Here is a 24,130-nt window from a genome sequence, read left to right on the forward strand (position 1 = left end):
TTTAAAGTATCCTGACCATATAATTGAGAAAGCAATTCAAAAAGCAAACGTAATTTTCTACCGACCCTAAAGGCAAGACCAGAGACACACCCAACAATAAAATAAAAATTCCCCACCTGGAGACGATTAAGAGAGAACTCACACTTGGAAATCCAACCCTTTTGCATTTACCTACCCAAATACCTTAGCCAAATCCCTGATTAAGTCCAACAAAAGACATCGCTCAAAGACTCTGGGGTATATGAGATCCCATGCCAGGACTGTGACCAATCTTACATCGGATTTACAGGTAAATCACTTCCCAGAGATTAATACAACACAAACGGTCAGTTAGGTATGGACAACAGAACTCGCTATTTTCAATCATATAAATGAACATAACCATAGAATAAACTGGAATATGTCACGTGTAATTTATAGCAGCAACTGCCGGTACAAGAGTCAAATGATGGAATCGGCCTTAATAAAAGAGAAGCAGGTAATGAACATCTCAAAAGGAATTGGACATCGGACATCGTCGAACGCAGTGTTCATTCAACCAACGCTTAAGAAGATTAAAGGAAGATTATCAGCGGGGGTGACCTAAATTGGCTTACTTTGGTGGACGAATCTCTGGTATAAATACCACCTTTTCTGTAAACTTTTCTCATTCATATACCTGAAGAGAGAGACAGCAGTCTCTGAAATATAGTACTTTTTCTCTCATACATTTTGGTGTTTTTATGGGCTCCTTTTATTAGATATATATATATATATATATATATATATATATATATATATATATATATATATATAATATATATGATATATATATATAGATATATAGATATATATATATATATATATATATATATATATATATATATATATATATATATATATATATATATATATATATGTGTGTGTGTGTATATTTGTTCTTCATTATAGTTTAATATTTTTTGTAATGAATTTTACAACTTCCTTTTTTCTACGCATTCTGCAGGGTCAAAGGTTCTGCATGAATCAGTTCCGTTATGTGTTCAACTGTACTAGGATCCCAGGTCAAGATGCTGACAGCCTTTATCATACATGGAAAAGTGGTAAGATTGCAATTACGTGATGACCATGGGCAATACTTACATGGTCCTTATACTATACTGTATATGTGTACTTAATTGTTCCAGGAAACTACTTTGGCATTTCAAATTAAATTCCTGAGCATTGTTTGTTTATCATTAGCAAATATCATTCCATGTACATCCAGGATCATTTCTTTTCAAATTCCTCTCTTTAAAGCAAAAACTTATTATCTGTTTGCCCACAATATTCCTTGTCCCTCATTCCTTATTGCTTTGAAATGTATTTTCCCTATTCTGTATTCCATTCTTTGTACAATCGGCAAGAAAGTGAAGATACAGTTTCCATTAGCTTTTGTTCATCAAATTTCCCATATACTTTTTTTAATAAAAAGACATAAGCTCGCTAAGTTTACGTTAGAATATGAAAACACGAAGCAAATTATATCATATAAGTTGAAACTGCAAAACAAAAAAGTTCAGATACTTAAAAACACAATATGTATATGTCCGAGGTAATGGGAATTTTTCAGATGTATTCATTTGTATAGATCTAGAAGATAGAGTGTTAATTTCTGATTGTAATACTATGTATGACAACGACAATATTTACTTGGCTTTCACACTTAGATGGCTTTGATGTTGGCATGGATCAGATGCTAGTAGCTGTTTACAGAGATGCTGTCATTAAAAGGAAATCTTTATCAAGGTTAAAGTAGCCTGTCAACTCGAAGATTTTCTGGCTGTGTTCCTATTACAAGTACTAGTTCGAAGTAGCTTGTCAACTTGAAGATTTTCTAGCTATGTTCCTATTACAAGCAGTTCGGAGTTAACCCACACAGCTGCATTACTTTTGTCACGAGGCTGCAAGATCTCTACATGCATCAGCATTTTTTGCAGGACAAAGGTTTAATTGCCTGTGCAATAGATATTGAGTTATTTGTTGTGAAAAAAATTTTTACTCTACACAGCTTTTTTCGTGAATGATTTATGGATGAAAATCGGTTTTCAAAAGTAACTACAGTACTATCAAGAGACCAAGAATGACCGTAGTCTATGGTTGAAATTTTCTACGTCCTTTTACAATCTTTAAATGTTTCGGAAATTGTTGAATGAAATCCAGGTTAGGGTATGAATTTCTTAGAGAATTAATATGAATACTATGGTCCCTTCATATTTTATCTAGTACATATAGTGAAGTACAATCTTGGCAGCCATATCACCCTGTTCCCAGGTATCTGTGCACCGGCTTTCCGCTCTTTCTTCTGCCTTGCCTTTCCACATCACAAGTTCATCACCAACACTATAATTCTCTCTCTCTCTCTCTCTCTCTCTCTCTCTCTCTCTCTCTCTCTCTCTCTCTCTCTCTCTCTCTCTCTGTCCTTCTAAAACTTACTTTATAATTAGGAGTATGCTTTCGCATAAGCAAATTTCAACTTTTAAAAGTTGAAAGTTAAAATTAAAGCACACATATGAAATTGAGTGTTAACAAGTGGTGCGTAGACTACAAAGAGGCATGCGCATCAAAGCTAGGTAGTCTCAGTGTCTGTCTCTCTTGTCAACAAGAACAGGCGATAGCTAAACTGAGGAAGGAAGTAGAAGAATTAGCAAAAGAACTAAAGGAGTTGACAAAGGACAAACTTGAAGGGAAGAGAAGAGAAGACAGGAGGGAAAAGGAAATTGGAGACCAACGAAGAGAAGTTACAAACCTTAAGAAAGAAAAACAGGAATTGAACAACGTCATAGTCGAAAACGAAGACAGTATAGTTGAGATTAGAAAACAAATGCTTAAGACCAGAACCAGAAATGGAACAGAAACAAGCACTAGACTAGGTACAAAAAAAGAAGCTTACAATAATAAAAATGATGAATTCAAGAGAGCTGTTGGTAGAGGAGTGATGGAAGCCTGAAAACACAATTGACCCCCAAAAGGAATCGACACAACGAATAGATTTGCAGTGCTATCAGAAGCAGAAGAGGAAACAATCTTAACCCTTAAACGCCGACTGGACGCATTTTACGTCGACATTTTTTGTCTCTCGGGTGCAGACTGGACGTATTTTACGTCGACATACAAAAGTTTTTTTTAAATTCGCGGAAAAATACTTTTAGGCCTACCAGCCGAAAACTCTTGAATCACGCGCCTTGGGGGATGCTTGGAGTTCACGGATCAAGGTGTTGTTTTGTTTACAATCGTTACGCAGGCGCGCAGGCGCGCAAGCGCAAATTTCTTTCTTGCCGCACTAAAAAGTATCTTTGACACATCTCGGAAATTATTTCGTCACTTTGACATAATTTTTGTACCATTTTAAATTAGCCGTTACATGGAGTATTATATATGAAAATGTGCGCATTTTTATGTAGAATACAACAAAAAAATACTCATGATTGTAGCTTTTATCAGTTTTGAGATATTTTCATGTAAATAGCGATAAGTGCCAAAATTTCAACCTTCGGTCAACTTTGACTCTACCGAAATGGTCGAAAAACGCAATTGTAAGCTAAAACTCTTATATTTTAGTAATATTCAATCATTTACCTTAATTTTGCAATTAATTGGAAGTCTCTAGCACAATATTTCGATTTATGGTGAATTTATGGAAAAACTTTTTCCTTACGTCCGCACGGTAACTCTTCCGAAAAAAATCATACATGCGATTGTGGTAATGTTTGCACCATTTTAAAATTAGCCATTACATAAAGTTTTATATATGAAAATGTGCGCAATTTCATGCACAATACAACTAAAAACAACCCATGGTTGTAGTTTTTATCAATTTTGGAAATATTTCATATAAAAAATGATAAGTGACAAATTTTCAACCTTCGGTCAACTTTGACTCTACCGAAATGGTCAAAAAACGCAATTGTAAGCTAAAACGCTCATATTTCTAGTAATATTCAATCATTTACCTTCATTTTGCAACAAATTGGAAGTCTCTAGCACAATATTTTGATTTATGGTGAATTTATGAGAAAAATAACATTTTCTTTACGTCCGCGCTGTAACTCTTCCGAAAAAATCATATGTGCGATTGTGGTAATGTTTGTACCATTTTAAATTAGTTGTTACATGAAGTTTTATATATGAAAATGTGCGCAATTTCATGTAGAATACAACAATAAATAATTGAAGGTTGTAGCTTTTCTCATTTTCGAAATATTTGCATATAAATCACGATAAATAGAAAAAAAACCACATTCGTTCAACTTTGGCTCTGCCGAAATGGTCAAAAAATGCAATTGTAAGCTAAAACTCTTACAGTCTAGTAATATTCAGTCATTTATCTTCATTTTGAAACAAATTCGAAGTCTCTAGCACAATATTTAGATTTATGGTGAATTTGAAAAAAAAAAACAAAAAAAAAAAAACTTCCTTTCCCTCCGCGCGCGGATTCTCCGCCACAAATCTCCGAAATGCGTACGTCCCATTCTCGGAATATTTGCTCTGTTTCATATTAGGCATTTCATAGAGTTTTATATATGAAAATGTGTGCAATTTCATGTAGAATAAAACGAAAAATATTTGAAGGTTGTAGCTTTTCTAATCCGAAATAATTGCATATAAAAAAATATATTAAAAAATTCGACCTTCGTCAACTTTAACTCATCAGATATGGTCGAAAACTGCAATTGTAAGCTAATACTCTTACAGTATAGTAATATTCAATCATTTGTCTTCATTTGAAAGAAATTGGAAGTCTCTAGGACAATATTAGATTTATGGTGAATTTTTGAAAAAAATATTTGTTACGTCCGCGCGTTACGAATTCATGCATTATATTGTGATAATATTTTCTGTGTTGCTTTTATCGTTTTACAATGTGTTATATACCAAAATGATCGCAATTTAGTGTACATTACAACGAAAAAAAAGTAACTTGTTACCTTTAACCGTTTTGCGCACAGCGCGATTTGAATACAATTTATATGAAATTTCGTTTTTGCGCTATCTATATCGCATTATTTATATATGATAATGATAATTTTTTTCATTTCTGAGGTTGCATACTAAACTTCAGCCAATGTTAAAAAAAAGAGCCAAAAAAGGGAGGGATTTTGACGTAAGGAAAAATCTATTCTGGGCGATTGGCTCGTGTCGCCAGCGAAATATCCTTAATCTATTATTTTCTAGGGTAAATGTACTAACATACCAGAGAATAAATAAATAAAGAAAAAGGTCAGTATAACTGACTCGCTCACCCTCCCAGAGAGTGTCGGTATGAACACTATGGCGAGTGAGACCACTACCACGAGCCAAATGCCAATAGAATTCTCCCACTACAAAATCCCCCCAAGAGGGGAGCCGACCCACAGAGTGGGCAGCACCTACTACTACTACTCCATCCCATGCTGCCGACTGCTGCGCCTCTGGTGCCATCTGAAGTTAGCAGACAATCTTGGCGATGGGATGGGTAGGGCGGGATTTCGCTGGCGACACGAGCCAATCGCCCAGAAATAGATTTTTCCTTACGTCAAAATCCCTTTTCTGGGCTCAGCTCGTGTCGCTGCGCGAAATCGTACAGAGAAATAGACAAGATTGTAAAGAAATTCAACAAAATATAAAGGGTCTCAAATAAAAGATAAAATAAAAATAAATCAATATAATTGCTAATAAAGATACATATACACAGTAATACAAATAGAAATATTACTTAATTATACTTAATGCTAATAATATTTCTTAACTTAAGGTAATATACATATATACAGGAGAAATATCATATATGACAACAATGGGTATCTGTGTAAAGCTTATGTATCAAAACCATTTAAAGCAATTAATATACAAGTTGAATAAAACAAAACTCAACATAACAAAATATAAAAGAATGTATATGATTAATATACAAAACCGTAACCATTATAATAAGATGTATCTCCTAGCATAAAAATAAAAATAAGGAGATGACATCCACGAGATCAGTAATCATCACAAATGTGAGTGTCCCTAGCAAAAAAATAAGGGACACCCACTATATCATCATTAAAGCAGCTAAGACACAAGGTGATCGTAAATGAACAAGGCAGGAATAGACGAACTGTTGGGTGAGGCAGGTAGAAAGGAGGACTGAATCTTCTACTAAGGATTAGTTCAGAGTCAGGGGAAACTATGTTACCCGCTGCAACTGCTGAAAATTTCAGGGCTTCCAAGGACTTTAAGTAATGACGTTTGAACACTGTCGGTGATTTCCATCCAGTATACTTTTTCAAACTCATCGAAGTTCATATGTTGGAAATAGTTAATTGAAGTGGCTACTGCCCTGACACATGTGCTTTTGGGAAAGAGTCAGGATTGGCTTGTTTAATGAAGTACAGGATTTGTTGCCTGATGCCTTAATAGATAAAGTACCACCTTTTTCTCTCCTAACGAGAGGACCCGATGAGGATGAGGAGGTCCTAGATAGAAAGGCTCGTAACGTTGAAACTGGGCAAAGAGATATATCTTGTGGAAGGGGTAGTACCTTCCATGGTTCCCACCTCATCAAAGGATCTTCATTCTTAGCTAAAAAGCTACGTTCTGGTGAAAGTAGCACTTCCCCTGTGGGAAGGAACTGAATATGATCGGATCTCTGGATAAAGCCGACAGTTCTGAAATTCTAGCTCCTGAGGCCAAGCTTAATAAAAATAGGGTTTTTCTTAACAGCATTATAAATGAGCATGTGTCATTATTGGTTTCTGAAGCCAGTTTTAGAACATCGTTTAAGAACCATGATACTGACGTAGGCCTTACAGAAGGTCTAAGTCTAGCACAGGCCTTGGGAATAGACGAGAAGTAGGAATCTGTCAAGTCTATGTTGAACCCAAATTGAAAAATCTTTTTCAGGCTGACTTGTTTGTCGTAATTGTGCTAGCTGCTAAGCCTTTTTCAAATAAGGATCTGAAAAAGGATATAGCTGAATTGATTGTCATGATCTTAATATCGATTCTTTCAGGAAGGTTGCTAACTTTTTTGACAGCAGCATCATACTGTCTCAAAGTTGAATCTCTTCTTATCTGATTCCAAGAAGAGAATATTCTGAGGGTCAATATTCGCATCCCTTTTCGCTGCAAACTTCATGAAATCCATAAAGTTAGGGTTTTGAGAATCCCTGAGGAAGCGAACACAGTCTTCGTTTGTACTGACTGGGAGAGCTGGGATGGGATCCGAAGAGGACGGAGACCCAGTTCCAGGATGAGAGGATACCAAATTGCTCTTCGGCCAGTCTGGGGCTACTAGAGCCACTTGACCCTTGAATGTCCTGAGTTGTTTAGCACTTTCATGAGAAGATTCACCGGAGGAAAGACATAAATCTTCTCCAGTTGTTCAATCTAGAGCCAGGGCGTCCGTGCATAGGCCAGAGGGTCCAGGTTGGGGGCCACATAACACGGGAGTTGTGGTTCGCTTGGATGCGAAGAGATCTACCTGTAGACCTGGAACTATCTGAAGAATCCAGTTGGAACGAACTGTTGTCCAGTGACCATTCCGATCTAGAGGTACTGATCAGGATAGAGCATCTGCTATGACGTTTTCTCACTCCAGCTATATGGGTGGAGGAGAGATGCCAACTGAACTTGTCCGCCAGGGAGAATATGGCTACCATGACATGGTTCAGATGACGTGACTTGGAGCCTCCTCTGTTTATACAATGTACTACCACTGCGCTGTCCAGGACTAGCTTTATGTGGAGTACTTTGGCGGACGTAACCTTTTTAGAGTCAAGAACAGTGCCATTGCCTCCAGTAAGTTTATATGGAAACTGACGGAACTGAGGTGACCACGTTCCCTGAATCTTTTTGAACTGGGAATATCCTCCCCAACGCTAATGAAGCGTCTGTGGGATAGTGATCCCTGGAGGAGGAAACTGAAGGGGCACTGACACCGATAGGTTCTTGACTTTCGCCCACGGCCGAAGTCGATTCTTTAGAATCAGAGGGACTGAGGACAATTTGTCCCTGGACCTGATATTTGCCCGTGAGCGCCAAATTCTGGTTAGGTCTTTTCAGTTTGGCTTTCATTAGGATGTTCGTCACTGATGCAAAACTGGAGAGAACCCAGGATCCTTTCCTGAGATCTTCTTGAAGCCAGTTTGTGACTTAGAAATTGCTTGACTGACTTTGCTATTTCTTCCTTTTGGATCGATGGAATCGACAGAGTATGGGAGGATAGATTCCATTGAATGCCTAGCCACTGAAAGTTTGACTCTGGAGTGAGTCTTGATTTGGTCCAGTTTATCTTGAAGCCTAGATATTCCAGGAACTGAATCACTTTTCAGTGTTGCTTTGTTGCATTCCTCGACTGTTGAAGCCCAGATCAACCAATCGTCGAGATACGCTACTACCATAACCCCTTGCGATCTGAGTTGTTGAACAACTACTTCCGCCAGCTTCGTAAACACTCTGGTGCTACGTGAGCCCGAAAGGAACTACCTTGAAGGAGAATGTCTGGTCGCCTATCTTGAAGCCTAGATAAGGACGGAAGTGTCTTGCAATAGGGATATGATAGTAAGCGTCTGTAAGATCGATAGAGGTGGTGACGGCCCCACGGGGAAGTAAGGTCCGCACCTGCGAGATCGTGAGCATCTTGAACTTGTCGCAGCGAATGGCTAAGTTTAAGCGGGACAAGTCTAAGATTACTCTTCTTTTTTGTGAGCCTTTCTTTGGCACGCTGAACAAGCGACCTTGAAACTTTAATCTTTTGACTCTCGCTATAGCTCCTTTTTGAAGGAGATCCTCCGCATACTCCGTCAGTTCTTTGGAAGGAAGTTGACGGAAAAGGCCTGGATGGATGAGGTGGGTTCGTTAACCAGCTCCAACCCAGGCCTTTTGACACAATGCTCTGAGCCCACTTGCTGAAGTTCCACCGGTGGCGAAAGTGAAACAGCCTCCCTCCTCCACCTGAAGTTCTTCATTGGTTCTGGTAACCTCCTCGGCCTCCTCTGAAGTGTTTTCCCCTATTAAAGGGACCTCCCGATCCTCTCCCACGAAAGGAACGTTTACCTCTGCCTCCCTTACCCGAGCGGTCATACTTCTGTGAAGATTGACTCTCGAAGGTTTGATTGTAAGCTGGAGAGATGGCATAAGAGGTGGAGGGCTGAGGCTGAGGGGAGATCACATAAATTGGCTGTGATTGAGCCTTTGAAGTGGAGGGCTGGGCTGTTTGCACTAGGGAACCGCCGGAACTTGCTGAGAAAGCGTGGCTGCTTTTTCTGGTAGGGCTGGAAAACGCCGGGTTTGCCTTTGCCTGCCCTTTACCTCTAGCTGCAGGATCTTGCCTCCTCCTAGCCGTAAGGCCCCAACGTCCTTAAGGCTCTGGTTCAACCTCGTAGCCTCTGACTGGACTTCCTTCACCATCGTTCTGGGAAGAGATCTGCTCCCCAGATGCTTGACGAGAGTAACCTATTCGGCTCGTGCCGAATGGTTGCTTCTTGTAGGACATGCTTCCTACAATTCGTTCTAGCAGTGGCAAACTCAAACATATCTGACTGTACCGTTTGAGTCAGGGATTTGGTCATAAGTTTGAAAGCGGCTCTGAACCATAGGCTATGGTGGCCCACCTCGGTCATAGCCATAGAATTAATTGATCTGGCTAATCGCGATTTAGCGTCAAATTCAGCCTGAATAAGGCTATCTGGAAGCCTGGGTAGCTTTTCACCAAACTGCTCCATAGCACAGTCCGGTTTGAGTTTGCCAGCTGAGAAGGTGTTCGGTAAAGTCTTCCCATATAATTCTCCGGCTGAAGGAAGTAACGGAGATGTAGGATCTGCTTCCTTCAGTTGAGCATGGGGGGGTCCCCCTTCTGGGCCGCTGGAATGGTAGACGTCGCGATCTTAGTCAGGAAAGGGAGCGGGGTACTCTCATCCATCGTGAGTCGTAAAGGGAACTCTTGAAGGGTTGGATTTTCGTATTAGAACAATCCATGTCCTCTAAACACCTGAGCCATTCTCTCTGAGCCTGGTCAGTGAATAGAGGACCGTCTCCTTTCCTTTGTACCCTATCATCTCGAATCATGGCTGAGGCGGTGAGCCTTGCGTAGCCGATGAACGGAGGCTGAAGGTCTTCCGGGTAGAACTCGAAGTCCTCTATCCTTCGAGTTCCAAATTCCGGTATAGAAATGAGACCGTCTTGGAAGGGGGCGTATGACGCTACTCTCCACGGGTTGTTCATCGAGAACGGAGGTAGCGAGTCATACGGGGGAAGCTGAGCTCCACCTGCATTGGAAGGTGGAGGAGAGGCTAGAGGAGCTTGGCTCAGTCCGGCTATAATGGAGTCTTGAGAAGTAATCCTATCCGACAACCGAGAGATCATTTGTTCCATGCTACTCTTTAGAGACCCAACCAGGTCGCCCACCTGTTGTAACAGGCCAGCATTGGAGTCCAAAGCCGGAGCTGCTGCGGAGGTGGAGGGGTAGCTTTGAATTGGAACCAAAGGTAGCGGAACTGACGACTCAGCCGGAGTGTGAGATCTCTCTCTGGAGGATTTACTCCTCGAGGACTTAGAGCCGGACCCAGAAGCTTTAGATCTGTCTGCTCCGGGATTCCTAGCCGGAGACTTAGAGGAGGATGAGGCCGAAGTCGTCTTCTTAGACGACGACGACGTCTTTGTCAAGGATTTCACTGCTTGACCCTCTTGACCTTGGGTCTAACCGAAGCATCAGGAGGAGTATACAATTCATCACCCGTAAAAGCCTTGGAAGGATGGAGAGGTTGCGGAGTAGAAGAAACAGTTACGCCAAGGGTATCCCTTGGGTGTGTCACCTTACCTACCTCGACCAACAGGTCTTCTACACCTACCATAGGTTCTACATTAATATCCAACGTCGCGACTTCCGAGGAGATATCCTGGCCTTGGTCAGTCAATGAGGCAGCCAGCTGTTGCTGGATGAAGGCGATAGTCGGGGCAGCCTCTGCTGGGTCGACGTATCCTGTCGCCTTGCCTCCGGGGAAGATTAGTACCGCCAACCTTTCTCCAGGATGTAGGGCATACCCTTGGCGGCGTTCTTCCGAAAACCGCCGACCCAGGCCCGCAGGGTTGCCAGCCGGTATCCCTCACTGCCGGGCGCCTGAAGAGAGGGTATCAATTAGATTTAAGAATAACTTAAAACTAAAGCTAACTTAAGTATAACTTAAACTTATAGGGCTATAAGGCCCTTTGAATTTCCTTAAGTTAGAGTAATTGATACAAACTTAAGCACTAAAACAGATGCGGACCAGCTACCGGAGATGGAATACTTACCCCGTCTAAAAGCTGGCTCACCAGATCGTAACATATGGTACACGTCTCATGGTACCAGACCTGGATGTCCCAGTGCGGAGTCGCGCATGGAGCAGGGACCGGCAAACTTCGTGTCCACACGGGTCCTGAAGTGTGGCGGCGCATCCCGGATGCTCACAGTTGGTGGCTGTAAGTGGAAAGACACATGAGTATCTTAAAGAATATCACTTACAGGCTAAAGGACAGAAGAACTCCATTGCATGCCGGAGCTCGGAAAAAATTCGGGCATAGCCCCTCCCTTACTAGCCTGAATAGGCTATAAACCCCGGAGGTATCCGGTGAAAAGAAGGGAGGGGGAATGGTTTAAGGTACTTAAAATAAACTTAACATCTTAAACCTAAAAGCTCGAACGTACCGGACTAAGTCCAGTGCGAGGCGGAGTGATAATCAGTGAAACGGAGAGGTTAGACGAGACCGACTGTATGTTCCGGTCCACCCCGTGGGGTAGACTAAGCACGTTTTCCGCTAGATGCCAGGCCTCCGGTGGTAAAGGAGCCCTAGTAAGGTGGGAAAGAGCGGGGGCATACAGACTCGGCTAGTAACGGAGCGACGAAGTAGTAATGGAGAGGGGGAAAGGCCAGTCCCCCCCACCTTACCATCCGACCGGACCGAGAGCCGGAGAGGTCGAGTCCATCTGGGTCTGTCCCTCCCTCCCTACCCCTACCCCCTCCGCCTGGGGGGAGAGAGGGAGGCAGGTCTCGGGTATGCGGAGCGAGCATGGGCAGGCCTAGCCACCCCCCCGACTCTATGGAAGAGCGGAGGGGGGAAAGGTGACTGGACAGGCGTCGGCTGACCTCGTGATCACATAGTGACCACGGGGCGATAAGAACAACAACTAAGCCTAAAATATAACCAACTGATCAGCGAGATGCTATCGGGAAGCAACCGAGCTGACCAGCGGTAACATAAAGGCCCAATAGGCCGTGACCTAGGCTAAGCGAGCCAGACGCCTAACTAACCTAACAAAATCACATAGATAACAATATGAATAATAAAATGAAAGAAAGAAAAAAACAACAATAGTAGGAGAAAAAATCCAGGAGTGTACGACTAACCCGAAGGAAAGTCTACCACTCAAAGCTAGCCGATGCCGATACTAAGAGCCGTGGCTAGGGTCTGGATGGAAGAGCCTACATAAGGTAAAAGACATGCATGCATGACAAACCGTGTAGACCTTACTCTAAACAAAGCGGATAATAAAATAGAGCGTACAAAGACAGGGGATGCTCTGGGTATGGGAGACCCAGAACGGACCCATCACGAGGCAGAACCATGCTGCCATGCTTCCGACCTAGAGATCGTATTTACACCTAAAAAACGGCAAATACGTGCTCAGGGCCGGAAAAAAACAAATACCCAAAAGCAATAAACAATCTGAGTACTTAACTTAGCTGCTGCGATGGCTGCACGCTCCATTGTAATAAAATCCAAACGAAAGGGCACAAAAACACAGAGAAGAAAATGGCACGTGTGTATCGAGTGTGCTAACTGAAAAGGATGGCCACCAGAGGCGCAGCAGTCGGCAGCATGGGATGGAGTAGTAGTAGTAGGTGCTGCCCACTCTGTGGGTCGGCTCCCCTCTTGGGGGGATTTTGTAGTGGGAGAATTCTATTGGCATTTGGCTCGTGGTAGTGGTCTCACTCGCCATAGTGTTCATACCGACACTCTCTGGAGGGTGAGCGAGTCAGTTATACTGACCTTTTTCTTTATTTATTTATTCTCTGGTATGTGTAGTACATTTACCCTAGAAATAATAGATTAAAGGCTATTTCGCGCAGCGACACGAGCTGAGCCCAGAAATGAAACTCTTAATCTTGAAAAACTAAGCGCGCTGTGATTTTTTGAAAAAAATATTTTTTCCCCTTCGGCGCTCACTCCGAAACACCTCCGGCACATGGGAGACAATTTTTATTTTACCGCTTCGGCGTTTAAGGGTTAATTGGAGACTTGTTAGTAAAACAGCAGGGCTTAAATTTTTGTCACTAAAGACAGAAGTAAGAGAAAAGTAAATTCTTACCCAGGTGTAGGAGCAAAGAAGATAGCTGACACAGTTAAAAAAATCAAGGTAAATAATAGAAATAGAGCATTCATAGTGCAGAAAGGAGGAAATGACTTGTTCTAAAAGACGGAGGAACTGGCCAGACAGAAGACCTTGTAGTGAACATCCGAGAAAAAACTGATAACGGCATTCTTAAAAGACTTTTACCCAGAACCAATGTAAGCCATTACTCCCTTAGCAAGGCAATAGGAATTAATGACAGACAGGAACTAATATGCCAAGAAAAAGGTGTTAGGTTTGTAAACTTTTGGGACAGATTTATAGGGAGTAAAAAACTATACAAAAGAGATGGAACTCACTTGAATTCAGAAGGAGCAATACTAATAGGAAACCTTCTCAACGAAAACCTCTTGAAACACCTCAATGAACTAAACTTTCAAGGTAAGAAATCGGAAAGCTCCCAGAAGCTGGCTAGTAGTAGCACTCCAGGCAACAGTGACAGTAGGGGAAACTAATAAAGTTACCAAGAACAAAAGAGAAGATAGAAAAGTCCCTCAGAGTGGCACAGTTTAATGCACAATCAATACGGAACAAAGTAGATATCTTCAAAGCATTGGTAGCAAGTGAGGAATTAGACATAGTAATAGGTATCACAGAAACATGGATACAAGAGGCAACAAGAGACTTTGTAGGAGAGTACCAGATAGCTGGATATAAATTGTTGAAAAAAGATAGACTCAATAAAAAAAGGTGGAGGCGTTATGTTATATGTTAGGGACCACCGCGTTATGTTATATGTTATGGACCACCTCAGTCCAATAGAGTGTAAAATTACAACCAAGTGATTGACATCAATATAAACAGCCTAGGGAGGAAGATTACTCTAATAATAGTGTACAGGACCCCCCCCCCCCCCCCCCCCCACCAATCACAAATGTCCGATGTGGAGCTGTATGTACTACTAGGACAAGAGATAAACAACAAACTCTGCATAATAATGGGAGATTTCAATGTAGCACTACACCGGGACATGATGACCTCTGCATCAAACATAAAAGGAAAGAGACTTTTAGATTTTATAAAAAATTAATTCCTCCACCAATGGGTTGACACACCCACTAGAGGAAACAACGTACTAGATATCATCTTATCAACGAAAGATAATCTAGTATCTGACTTTTCAGTAGGTGTAAATCTAGGCAAAAGTGACCATAATATTATCTCATTTCAAATTAGTGTTCAATATAAAAAAGAGAAGATATTAATGAAATTAGACTATCATTGACAAGACTTAAATAAGCTAAATGAGTACATTAAAATTCTAGAGTATGACGAGAACACAGGCATAGATAAGCACTTGGAAGCCCTTCATGAGGAATACACAGAAAAATGCTCTAGATGTATACCATTAAGCCAAATACTAACAAATGGCAACCCTCAGCCAAAGTGGTTCAACAGGGAAATTAAAAATAAGATAAGAGAAAGAGATAGATTGCACAAATCAATGAACCCACACCCAACAGCAATAAGTAAGAAATGCAAAGATAAATGAGGATAGAAGAGTTGCATCATTTTGTAAAGAAAATCCAAAAGAATTCTCTGCGCATGTTAATAGTAGGGAACCAATAAAAATTAACATAGGTCCCCTAAGTGACAATAGAGGTAACCTGGTGAACTCAGACTTGGAAAAAGCAGTTATTGAATAAGTTTTTTACTAGTGTATTCACAACTGAAGACACTACCTCAATACCGGAACCTGCTATTAAATATGAAGGGGGCAGAGCCACTGGACAAAATGATATTTACAGATGAGGACATTAAAAACAAAATAGACAAACTCAACTAGTTCAAATCTCGGCCCGGATGGGATTCATCCAAGAGAAATTAAAGAGCTAAAAGAAGAGATAGTTCCTCACCTATATAAACTCTACAGGAAAAGTGCTGACCAAAGAAAGGCACCAAAAGGATGGAAACTAAGAAATGTCCCCCTAGTTTACAAAAAAGGTCCAAGAGAAGGGCAGGGAAATTATAGACCAATCTGATTACCATCGGTTGTTTGCAAAGATTTTTGTGTCCATAATTGCAGATCAAATTGTGTATCACATAGATAGAAACAACTTATTGTTAAAAAGCCAACACGGTTTCAGACAAAACAGATCCTGTCTATCAAACCTCTTGGAGTTTTTTCATAACATGCTAGGTATTTACGACAGTAGTAGAGCAATAGATATACTTAGATTTCCAAAAGACCTTTGACAAAGTCCCACACAAGAAACTGATGACAAAAATTAGAGCTTTAGGAATTGTAGGAGAAACAGCAGACTAGGTCGAAGACTGGCTAACATGGAAAACAGAGAGTCGTAATAAATGGTGAAGAATCAGAAAGGGGCAGATGTTACAAGTGGAGTTCCCCATGGGTCTGTCCTAGGCCCTTTCTTGTTTTTGATTTACATTAATGACATTGATGTAGGCCTAACTAGCAGGATAGCCAAATTTGCAGTGACACCAAACTAGGTGTAAATGCACCAGACCCAGATGCAGTAGAAAGTTTAAGGAATTATCCAATGAAAATAGGGGAGTGATAAAAAAAAATGGCAAATGCCTCTTAACATAGATAAGTGTAAAGTGTTACAAATAGGAACAAACAACCCTCATGCCAGCTACATGCTGCTTGGGAATGACATAAATAGTGTAGAACAATAGTAGGACCTTGGAGTCATTATTGCCAAGGACTTAAAATCCACAAAACAGTGCATGAAAGTAGAAAAGAAGGCACAGTGGCGTGGATGGTTTGGTGTTTGCTTCTCACCTCGGTGGTCGCGAGTTCGATTCTCAGCCATTCCATTGAGGAGTGAGAGATGTGTAGTATTTCTGATGATAGAAGTTCACTCTCGACGTGGTTCGGAAGTCACGTAAAGCCATTGGTCCCGTTGTTGAATAACCACTGGTTCCATGCAATGTAAAAACACCATACAAACAAACAAACAAAAACAGAAACTAGTGGGATACATAAAGAGGCAGTTCAAATACAGAAACAAGGAAACTGTGCTACAGCTCCACACATCAATAGTTAGACCTCACCTTGAATATGCAGTACAGTTTTGGTCATCAACACTAAGAAAAGACCTAAATAGATTAGAAGGAGTACAAGTAAGAGCCACAAAGCTTATTCCATCTATCAGGCAAATAGGTTACCAAAGACGGCTATAGAGCCTGAACATGAATGGCTTAGAGACACAATGATTGGGAGGACAACTAATGGTAACATTTAAAATACTCAAAGGCATAACAAAAGTAGACAGTAACCTATTTACATTAAACGAAAACCAGAGAAGAAATAATGGATGGAAACTAGAACTGAAGAGATACAACACATCCTATTGTGGGAACTTCTTTACATACAAGTTATGTGACACGTGGAATAAATTGCCACCAGAAGTTGTAAACAGCAACAGTGTGGAAGAGCTAAAAAGAAAGCTAGACAAATCATTAGGACACTGAATGAACAGTAAAACCTGCTCCTACAGATAAGTGAGCACAGATGTCTTCTCGGATGGACTAACAAGTCTTTGATACATCCTAATCCATGTAACTCTCTCTCTCTCTCTCTCTCTCTCTCTCTCTCTCTCTCTCTCTCTCCCCTCTCTCTCTCGTCGTCTCTCGTCTCTCGCTCTCTTTCTTCCATCTCCTCCTCTCAATCTCTCTCTCTCTCTCATAAGATTGCATTTATGACTGTATTGTTCCTCACGATTTCTACTGGTATTGCCCAAATTTTAACAAAATTTCTCTCATTATTTAGGATCTGTTTCCATTTATGAATGAATTTTACCTCATTTTAGTGTGATAACATAACTTTTTAGTAAATGTCATGGTAGATTTTAAAGAAGGATGATCAGTATTCAACTCGGAACTGACATTACCAAACCAACATTAACTAATATAATATAAAGGCTGTTACTACATTCAAGTATAAATGATTATAGGACTTCTACAGAGCCTTTATGGTTTAAATTTACTGGAGATCTAGAAAGCAACAAACTAAGACGAATTTAAAGCACTGCACTGTCCCCTTTCTGGAGTTGCCAGCTGTGGCACTATTGAGAAATATGTGTCCGGAGATTTCAGAGAAGTGTATCTTCACTTTTCTTGTCAATAGTACATGCACAATCATTTCAACAATGTTTTCATCTAGAAATTTCATACTTCTTCAACCTTTCTTTTCTTCATTTATATTTTTTTTTATGTATAATTTCTTTTATCTTACATGTGTAGGCATTTTTTCCTACATGTAATTGTTATAAAACTTCCAGGGAAATGCTATAGTTCCCCTGACTCTCAAGAGACAGACCAGATTAAACTTTGTAGGATAAACTATCACCAACCAAGTTTGCAGAATGACATCCTATTGACAATAGTTGTAGTACTGAGATATGTTCTGAAACTCAAATATTTTTCCATCTTTTGTGCTTTTACTATTTGAGGATCACAGTATTATGTTTATAACAAGAAAACTAATAACTTCTCAGATTTTACTAAGCTATTCCTACAGCCCTAAAGAACAACGTATATACAGGGTAAAATATAACTGCTCTAAACCTTTGTTAGTAAATGGCAAAAGTCTTGCTTGAATTTCTACCTAAACTTCCATGAAATACAATGGACAAAATCACAACATTTTTAAGTAATTTGTATTTTTCCTAACTATACAAACCTGAAGCTGGAAATGATCATTAAACATTCGAACAAGGTGATTAGGCAGTTAACTACTCTCTGGTAGGCGGGAGTCCTGCCTACCTGGGTGTAAATATTCCAATTTGCCATTTGGCCCAGGTTTTAGATTGAGGGGTGCCTTGTTGGTATGAAATGTATTGTAAAGGAGACAGGTTTGTAAAGTTAGGAAAAATACAAAGTACAGTCTGGTCCCGAATTATGAGTGTTCGAATTGTGTGATTCCTCTTTTATGTGGTCGCTAGTTCTCAAAAATAGATTTTCTGTATCTACGAAGCTGTTCAAAGTCTGCGAGTCAGCCCCGCAAAACGTATCAAATCTATTGTCTTTTCAAGTATTTTAGATGTGGGGGGAAGGGGGAGGGGTTTGCTGGTATCTGAGAGAAGAGGTTGGGGAATGCTTGGAGGAAAAAACTATCATCCCTCCAAGGGGGAATGCAAGAGAAAGTGATGAACAAAGAAGCAAATGTGTTTGAGAGAGAGAGAGAGTCGTTTGATCTAAACTTTTCAAGAAACTGTCATTTCATGTTGAATTTGTTAGGCCTAACTGGAGTGAAGACACCATGATCCCCCAGTACCCGAAACAGTTCACAAAGCTTTCCCTCAGCTGAAGAACTCTTCACGGAGGATGAGATAGAGGAGTTTGAAGGTTTTTTCATGGCAGAGGATAAGTAGAGGAAATTCCATCCAATAGGTTTTTTTAAAGGAAATGACTGTATTGTACGGTACACTTGCACCCAATGGTGGCATTGTTTCCATGTGGGAGTTTTCACCATCATGTGTGTAATTTTAAAGTTTTTCAAGTTATTAAAACCTTTTTAACGTTTATTTATCCACATGAACAATTTCATATCAGAAAAAATTACAGTATAGTACATAGAAAGTATTGAAAATGGGTAGTACATATAAAAAAGTTTGACTGGGTAAGTTGCCATTTGCCTTGGCCCTAATGGAATTATTCCCATAAGGTATGTGTTTCGAAATATGCGAATTTCCAATTCTGTGAGGCCGTGGATCTACCAAATTCTCGCATAATTGGGGACCGTACTGTACTTTATAAATTTGTGATTTGTTCCTACATAATATACAAACCCTTGGTCTTTTACATTATGGGCATACCACACCCTCTGAATAGCTGATATACCTTCAAAATACCAAAATTAAAATTTATGCTAACTTAAATTCTGTAACCGTCTAACTTTATCCTGGAAGTTATATTTGAACATCTGTAGCCTGTAGTCCCACCCATTTGATTTTAACCCATTTAAAGGGACGTACATAAACACTATTTGCCTTCCACAAGTAGCAACACAGCCTATTTTTGCCTTTTTTCGACTATATTTTGTGTGATTATCTAGTGTTTATTGGCATCTTTTTCTACTACAACATTAACGAGACTTTGGCATCTATGGAAGTGCACAAGTATTGTCGCTGTGTGGGTTTTTGCCCACAAATCTATGGGTACGCCAGCTTTTTGTGGGTGACTTTGTAGGCAGGGCCAGATTTAGAAATTGGGGGGCCCAGGGCACTTATGCTTAACGAGGTCTCCCTCCCCATAAAGAAATTGAGCCATCTATAAAGAAGAAAGTTTAATTAATTTTTTAAGTGAGGAAATGGGTAATGTAAGGTTTTGAATAAAGTTTTTTTTTCTATTCTTACAATTTCATAGACTAAGAATAACTTTGGCCACATTATTCAGTTTATATTATATGGGAAATTACTATAAGGATTTGTGTTCAAGAAAAGGTATGGATTATTATGGTGTATTCTAAATTCCACCTTGTCTCCTCCCAGAAAATACATTTACATTGAAAATTTAGGCCTTGACTATACTCTGTTTTTTTCCATCTGTCCATCCGCCTGTGGTGGTCGCGCATAGTAACACTGTGTCCCGGGCTTTGATTAGTTACGCTATGTGCAAGTTTTAGGGAAATCTTGGTATACATTTGCAACCGAAAAGTGTTTTAATAATTTACTGTATGCGAATTACACAGTTAATATTCAAAATAGGATGTTATTTAAAGCTCGGGACGCAGTGTTACCATGTGCAAACACCACAGGCGGATGGACAGATGGAAAAAAACAGAGTATAGAGGACGAGGGGTTTGAACAAGAAAACAAGGTTGAAAAACTAAACTTCTCCAGCATAAGGCCGGGTTTACTGAAGAGGGAGGAATTTACATAAAAGCTGGACTCTAGTTTTAAAAGCACTGTATTTACATAAATTTACAGAGGTTGTGGCGGGATCACAAGCTAGAAAAAACAAGTGCAAAACCCTCCCCACATTAACCTAATCAATCCACCTGCCAAACCCACCCTCAGTCACACTTTCTTTTTAACACAACAAATACAGCAGGACAATTGACCTACACCTATACAAAAACAAAATAAAAAAGCAAAGCACATGCACCTACCAATTCTATACAAAAACAAAACGAAAAAATAAAACACATGTACCTACCAACTCCAGATATTCCAGGGCTATCCTGTGCCGTCCGCTGGTTAAGGTCACAGAAATACCAACAACAACAACAACAAGAACCACAACCCACAACCCAATAACACAACAACCAAGGACTACAACCAAACACAAAACAACAACACAGAAAGGCAACACACACACCCACTAACAACACCAAGGAATCACAACAGCTCACAAATAACCAACCTTCAACAAAGCAATAAACAAAAATCCTTCCAACAACTCACCCACCAAGAAACCACAACAGCTCCCAACAACAACCCTCAACCATAACAACTCACAATAACTCAACAAAAACTCACAAGCACAACAAATCCAACAACACAGCTCTAAATCAATTAACATCAAATTTAATAATAACCAACAACAAATCAACAACACACAACTCAAACGAATTTCACTGCCTTCACTAGATCGCTGCCGATACCACCGACTATCACCAGCTCTCACTAAAGACCGTGCTTGGCATAGTTCCAACACCTCCCCTGCAGAAGAAAACGTTGGGTCTGTAGAGGGGTCACTCCTCGCTCCGAAGGAGGACCTTCGAAGTGAGAAGAAGCCCTAAGAGGAGCTTTATTAACCCTTAAACGCCGAAGCGGTAAAATAAAAATTGTCTCCAGTGTGCCAGAGGTGTTTCGGAGTGAGCGCGGAAGCGGAAAAAATATTTTTTTCAAAAAATCACAGCGCGCTTAGTTTTCAAGATTAAGAGTTCATTTTTGGCTCCTTTTTTTGTCATTGGCTGAAGTTTAGTATGCAGCCATCAGAAATGAAAAAAAGTATCATTATCATATATAAATAATGTAATATATAATAGCACAAAAACGAAATTTCATATATAATTGTATTCAAATCGCGCTGTGCGCAAAACGGTTAAAGGTAACAAGTTACTTTTTTTCGTTGTAATGTACACTAAATTGCAATCATTTTGGTATATAACACATTGTAAAACGATAAAAGCATCACCGAGAAAATATTATCACAATATAATGCATGAATTCGTAACGAGCGGACATAAACAAATATTTTTATCAAAAATTCACCATAAATCTAAATATTGTCCTAGAGACTTCCAATTTCTTTCAAAATGAAGAAAAATGATTGAATATTACTATACTGTAAGAGTATTAGCTTACAATTGCAGTTTTCGACCATATCTGATGAGTTAAAGTTGATCGAATGTCGAATTTTTTTATATATTTTTTTATATGCAATTATTTCGGAAATTAAAAAAGCTACAACCTTCAAATATTTTTCGTTTTATTCTACATGAAATTGCGCACATTTTCATATATAAAACTATGAAATGCTTATATGAAACGGAGCAAATATTCCGAGAATGAGACGTACACATTTCGGAGATTTGTGGCGGAGAATCCGCGCGCGGAGAGAAGGAAAGTTTTTTTTTAAATATTGTGCCAGAGACTTCGAATTTATTTCAAGATGAAGATAAATGACTGAATATTACTAGACTGTAAGAGTTTTAGCTTAGAATTGCGTTTTTTGACCATTTTGGTAGAGTCAAAGTTGACCGAACGTGGTTTTTTTCTATTTATCATGATTTATATGCAAATATTTCAAAAATGAGAAAAGCTACAACCTTCAATTATTTTTTGTTGTATTCTACATAAAATTGCGCACATTTTCATATATAAAACTTTATGTAACGGCTAATTTAAAATGGTGCAAACATTACCACAATCGCACGTATGATTTTTTCGGAAGAGTTACCGCGCGGACGTAAAGAAAATGTTATTTTTTTCATAAATTCACCATAAATCGAAATATTGTGCTAGAGACTTCCAATTTGTTGCAAAATGAAGGTAAATGATTGAATATTACTAGAATATAAGCGTTTTAGCTTACAATTGCGTTTTTCGACCATTTCGGTAGAGTCAAAGTTGACCGAAGGTTGAAAATTTGTCACTTATCATTTTTTATATGAAAATATTTCAAAATTGATAAAAGCTACAACCATGGGTTGTTTTTAATTGCATTGTGCATGAAATTGCGCACATTTCCATATATAAAACTTTATGTAACGGCTAATTTTAAAATGGTGCAAACATTACCACAATCGCATGTATGATTTTTTTCGGAAGAGTTACCGCGTGGACGTAAGGAAAAAGTTTTTTCATAAATTCACCATAAATCGAAATATTGTTCTAGAGACTTCCAATTAGTTGCAAAATTAAGGTAAATGATTGAATATTACTAAAATATAAGAGTTTTAGCTTACAATTGCGTTTTTCGACCATTTCGGTAGAGTCAAAGTTGACCGAAGGTTGAAATTTTGGCACTTATCCTATTTATATGAAAATATCTCAAAACTGATAAAAGCTACAATCATGAGTATTTTTTGTTATTTTCTACATAAAAATGCGCACATTTTCATATATAATACTCCATGTAACGGCTAATTTAAAATGGTACAAAAATTATGTCAAAGTGACGAAATAATTTCCGAGATGTGTCAAAGATACTTTTTAGTGCGGCAAGAAAGAAATTCACGCTTGCGCGCCTGGGTAACGATTGTAAACAAAACAACACCTTGATCTGTGAACTCCAAGCATCCCCCAAGGCGCGTGATTCAAGAGTTTTCAGCTGGTAGGCCTAAAAGTATTTTTCCGCAAATTTTTAAAAAAACTTTTGTATGTCGACGTAAAATACGTCCAGTCTGCACCCGAGAGACAAAAAATGTCGATGTAAAATACGTCCAGTTGGCATTTAAGGGTTAAGATCCATACCCTAAATCCCCCTCTCTTCTCCCTCCGACTCGTCAGAGTAAGAAGCAGAGAGAGAGGCCTCCACCAAAGGGTTTGCAAAGAGCACAGGGCGTTTGCCAGGAGAGAGGAAGGAGGAAGAGGCGATAGCTATCGTAGGAGTGGTATGACTCCCTACTACAGGCTTAAGCTTCCTTGCAGATCTCTTTCTTGTGGCGTGCATCCCACACTGGGATGCGGACGAAACAGAAAACTCCATAACCATACCATCATTATTACACTCACGTCCACAGCAAGATGTACAAATGGAGTGAGGATCAACCTCAATGGAGCTGCAGATCTTACCGCACTTCTTGCCATCTACTTCGGGGAAACGCCAGCCCAGCTGGGGGCAGAAGTCTGCATAGGCTGCAAACCGTGGGTTTGTGTATTCATCACAACACACTTATACAATCAATATATTCACAATCATACAAAAGTAGTAGGGAAAAATCCCACCAGGACTGAAGATTAAGAAATCAGCAAAACAAAAGTCAGGTAGAGAGCGGTGAACACGTCTTTCCATTACAACGGCTGAAAGCAAATTGGAATGTTTTTTTGTCCAGTTAGAGGGACTACCAACATTAAATAATAAAGTTAATAATTTCTCTCTCTCTCTCTCTCTCTCTCCTCCATCCTTCTCTCTCTCTCGAATCTCTCTCTCTCTCATCTCTCTTTCCTTTCCTTCCTCCTCTCTTCTCTCCATCTCTCTCTCTCTCTCTCTCTAAGATGAGATTTTTTTTGGTAAATGTAGTATGTACTATGTTTATTAATATTTCAAATAATAATAATAATATAATGATAATAATAATAATTATAATAATAATAGGCATGATCCCAAGATCCCTGAA

General features: G+C 39.6%; 1 protein-coding gene across 1 annotated transcript in view; it reads left to right on the forward strand.

The window, feature by feature from the left end:
- LOC135226492 (peroxisomal carnitine O-octanoyltransferase-like) overlaps positions 1-24,130 on the forward strand; it is a gene marked incomplete in the record, with an annotated part of 719,233 nt that overhangs the window by 295,422 nt on the left and 399,681 nt on the right. Inside the window, 1 exon segment of the mRNA XM_064266109.1 lies at positions 986-1,082. Within this exon segment, the coding sequence (XP_064122179.1) occupies positions 986-1,082 (97 nt within the window).

Source organism: Macrobrachium nipponense, chromosome 14 (assembly GCF_015104395.2).
Source record: "Macrobrachium nipponense isolate FS-2020 chromosome 14, ASM1510439v2, whole genome shotgun sequence".
Lineage (NCBI taxonomy): Eukaryota > Metazoa > Arthropoda > Malacostraca > Decapoda > Palaemonidae > Macrobrachium > Macrobrachium nipponense.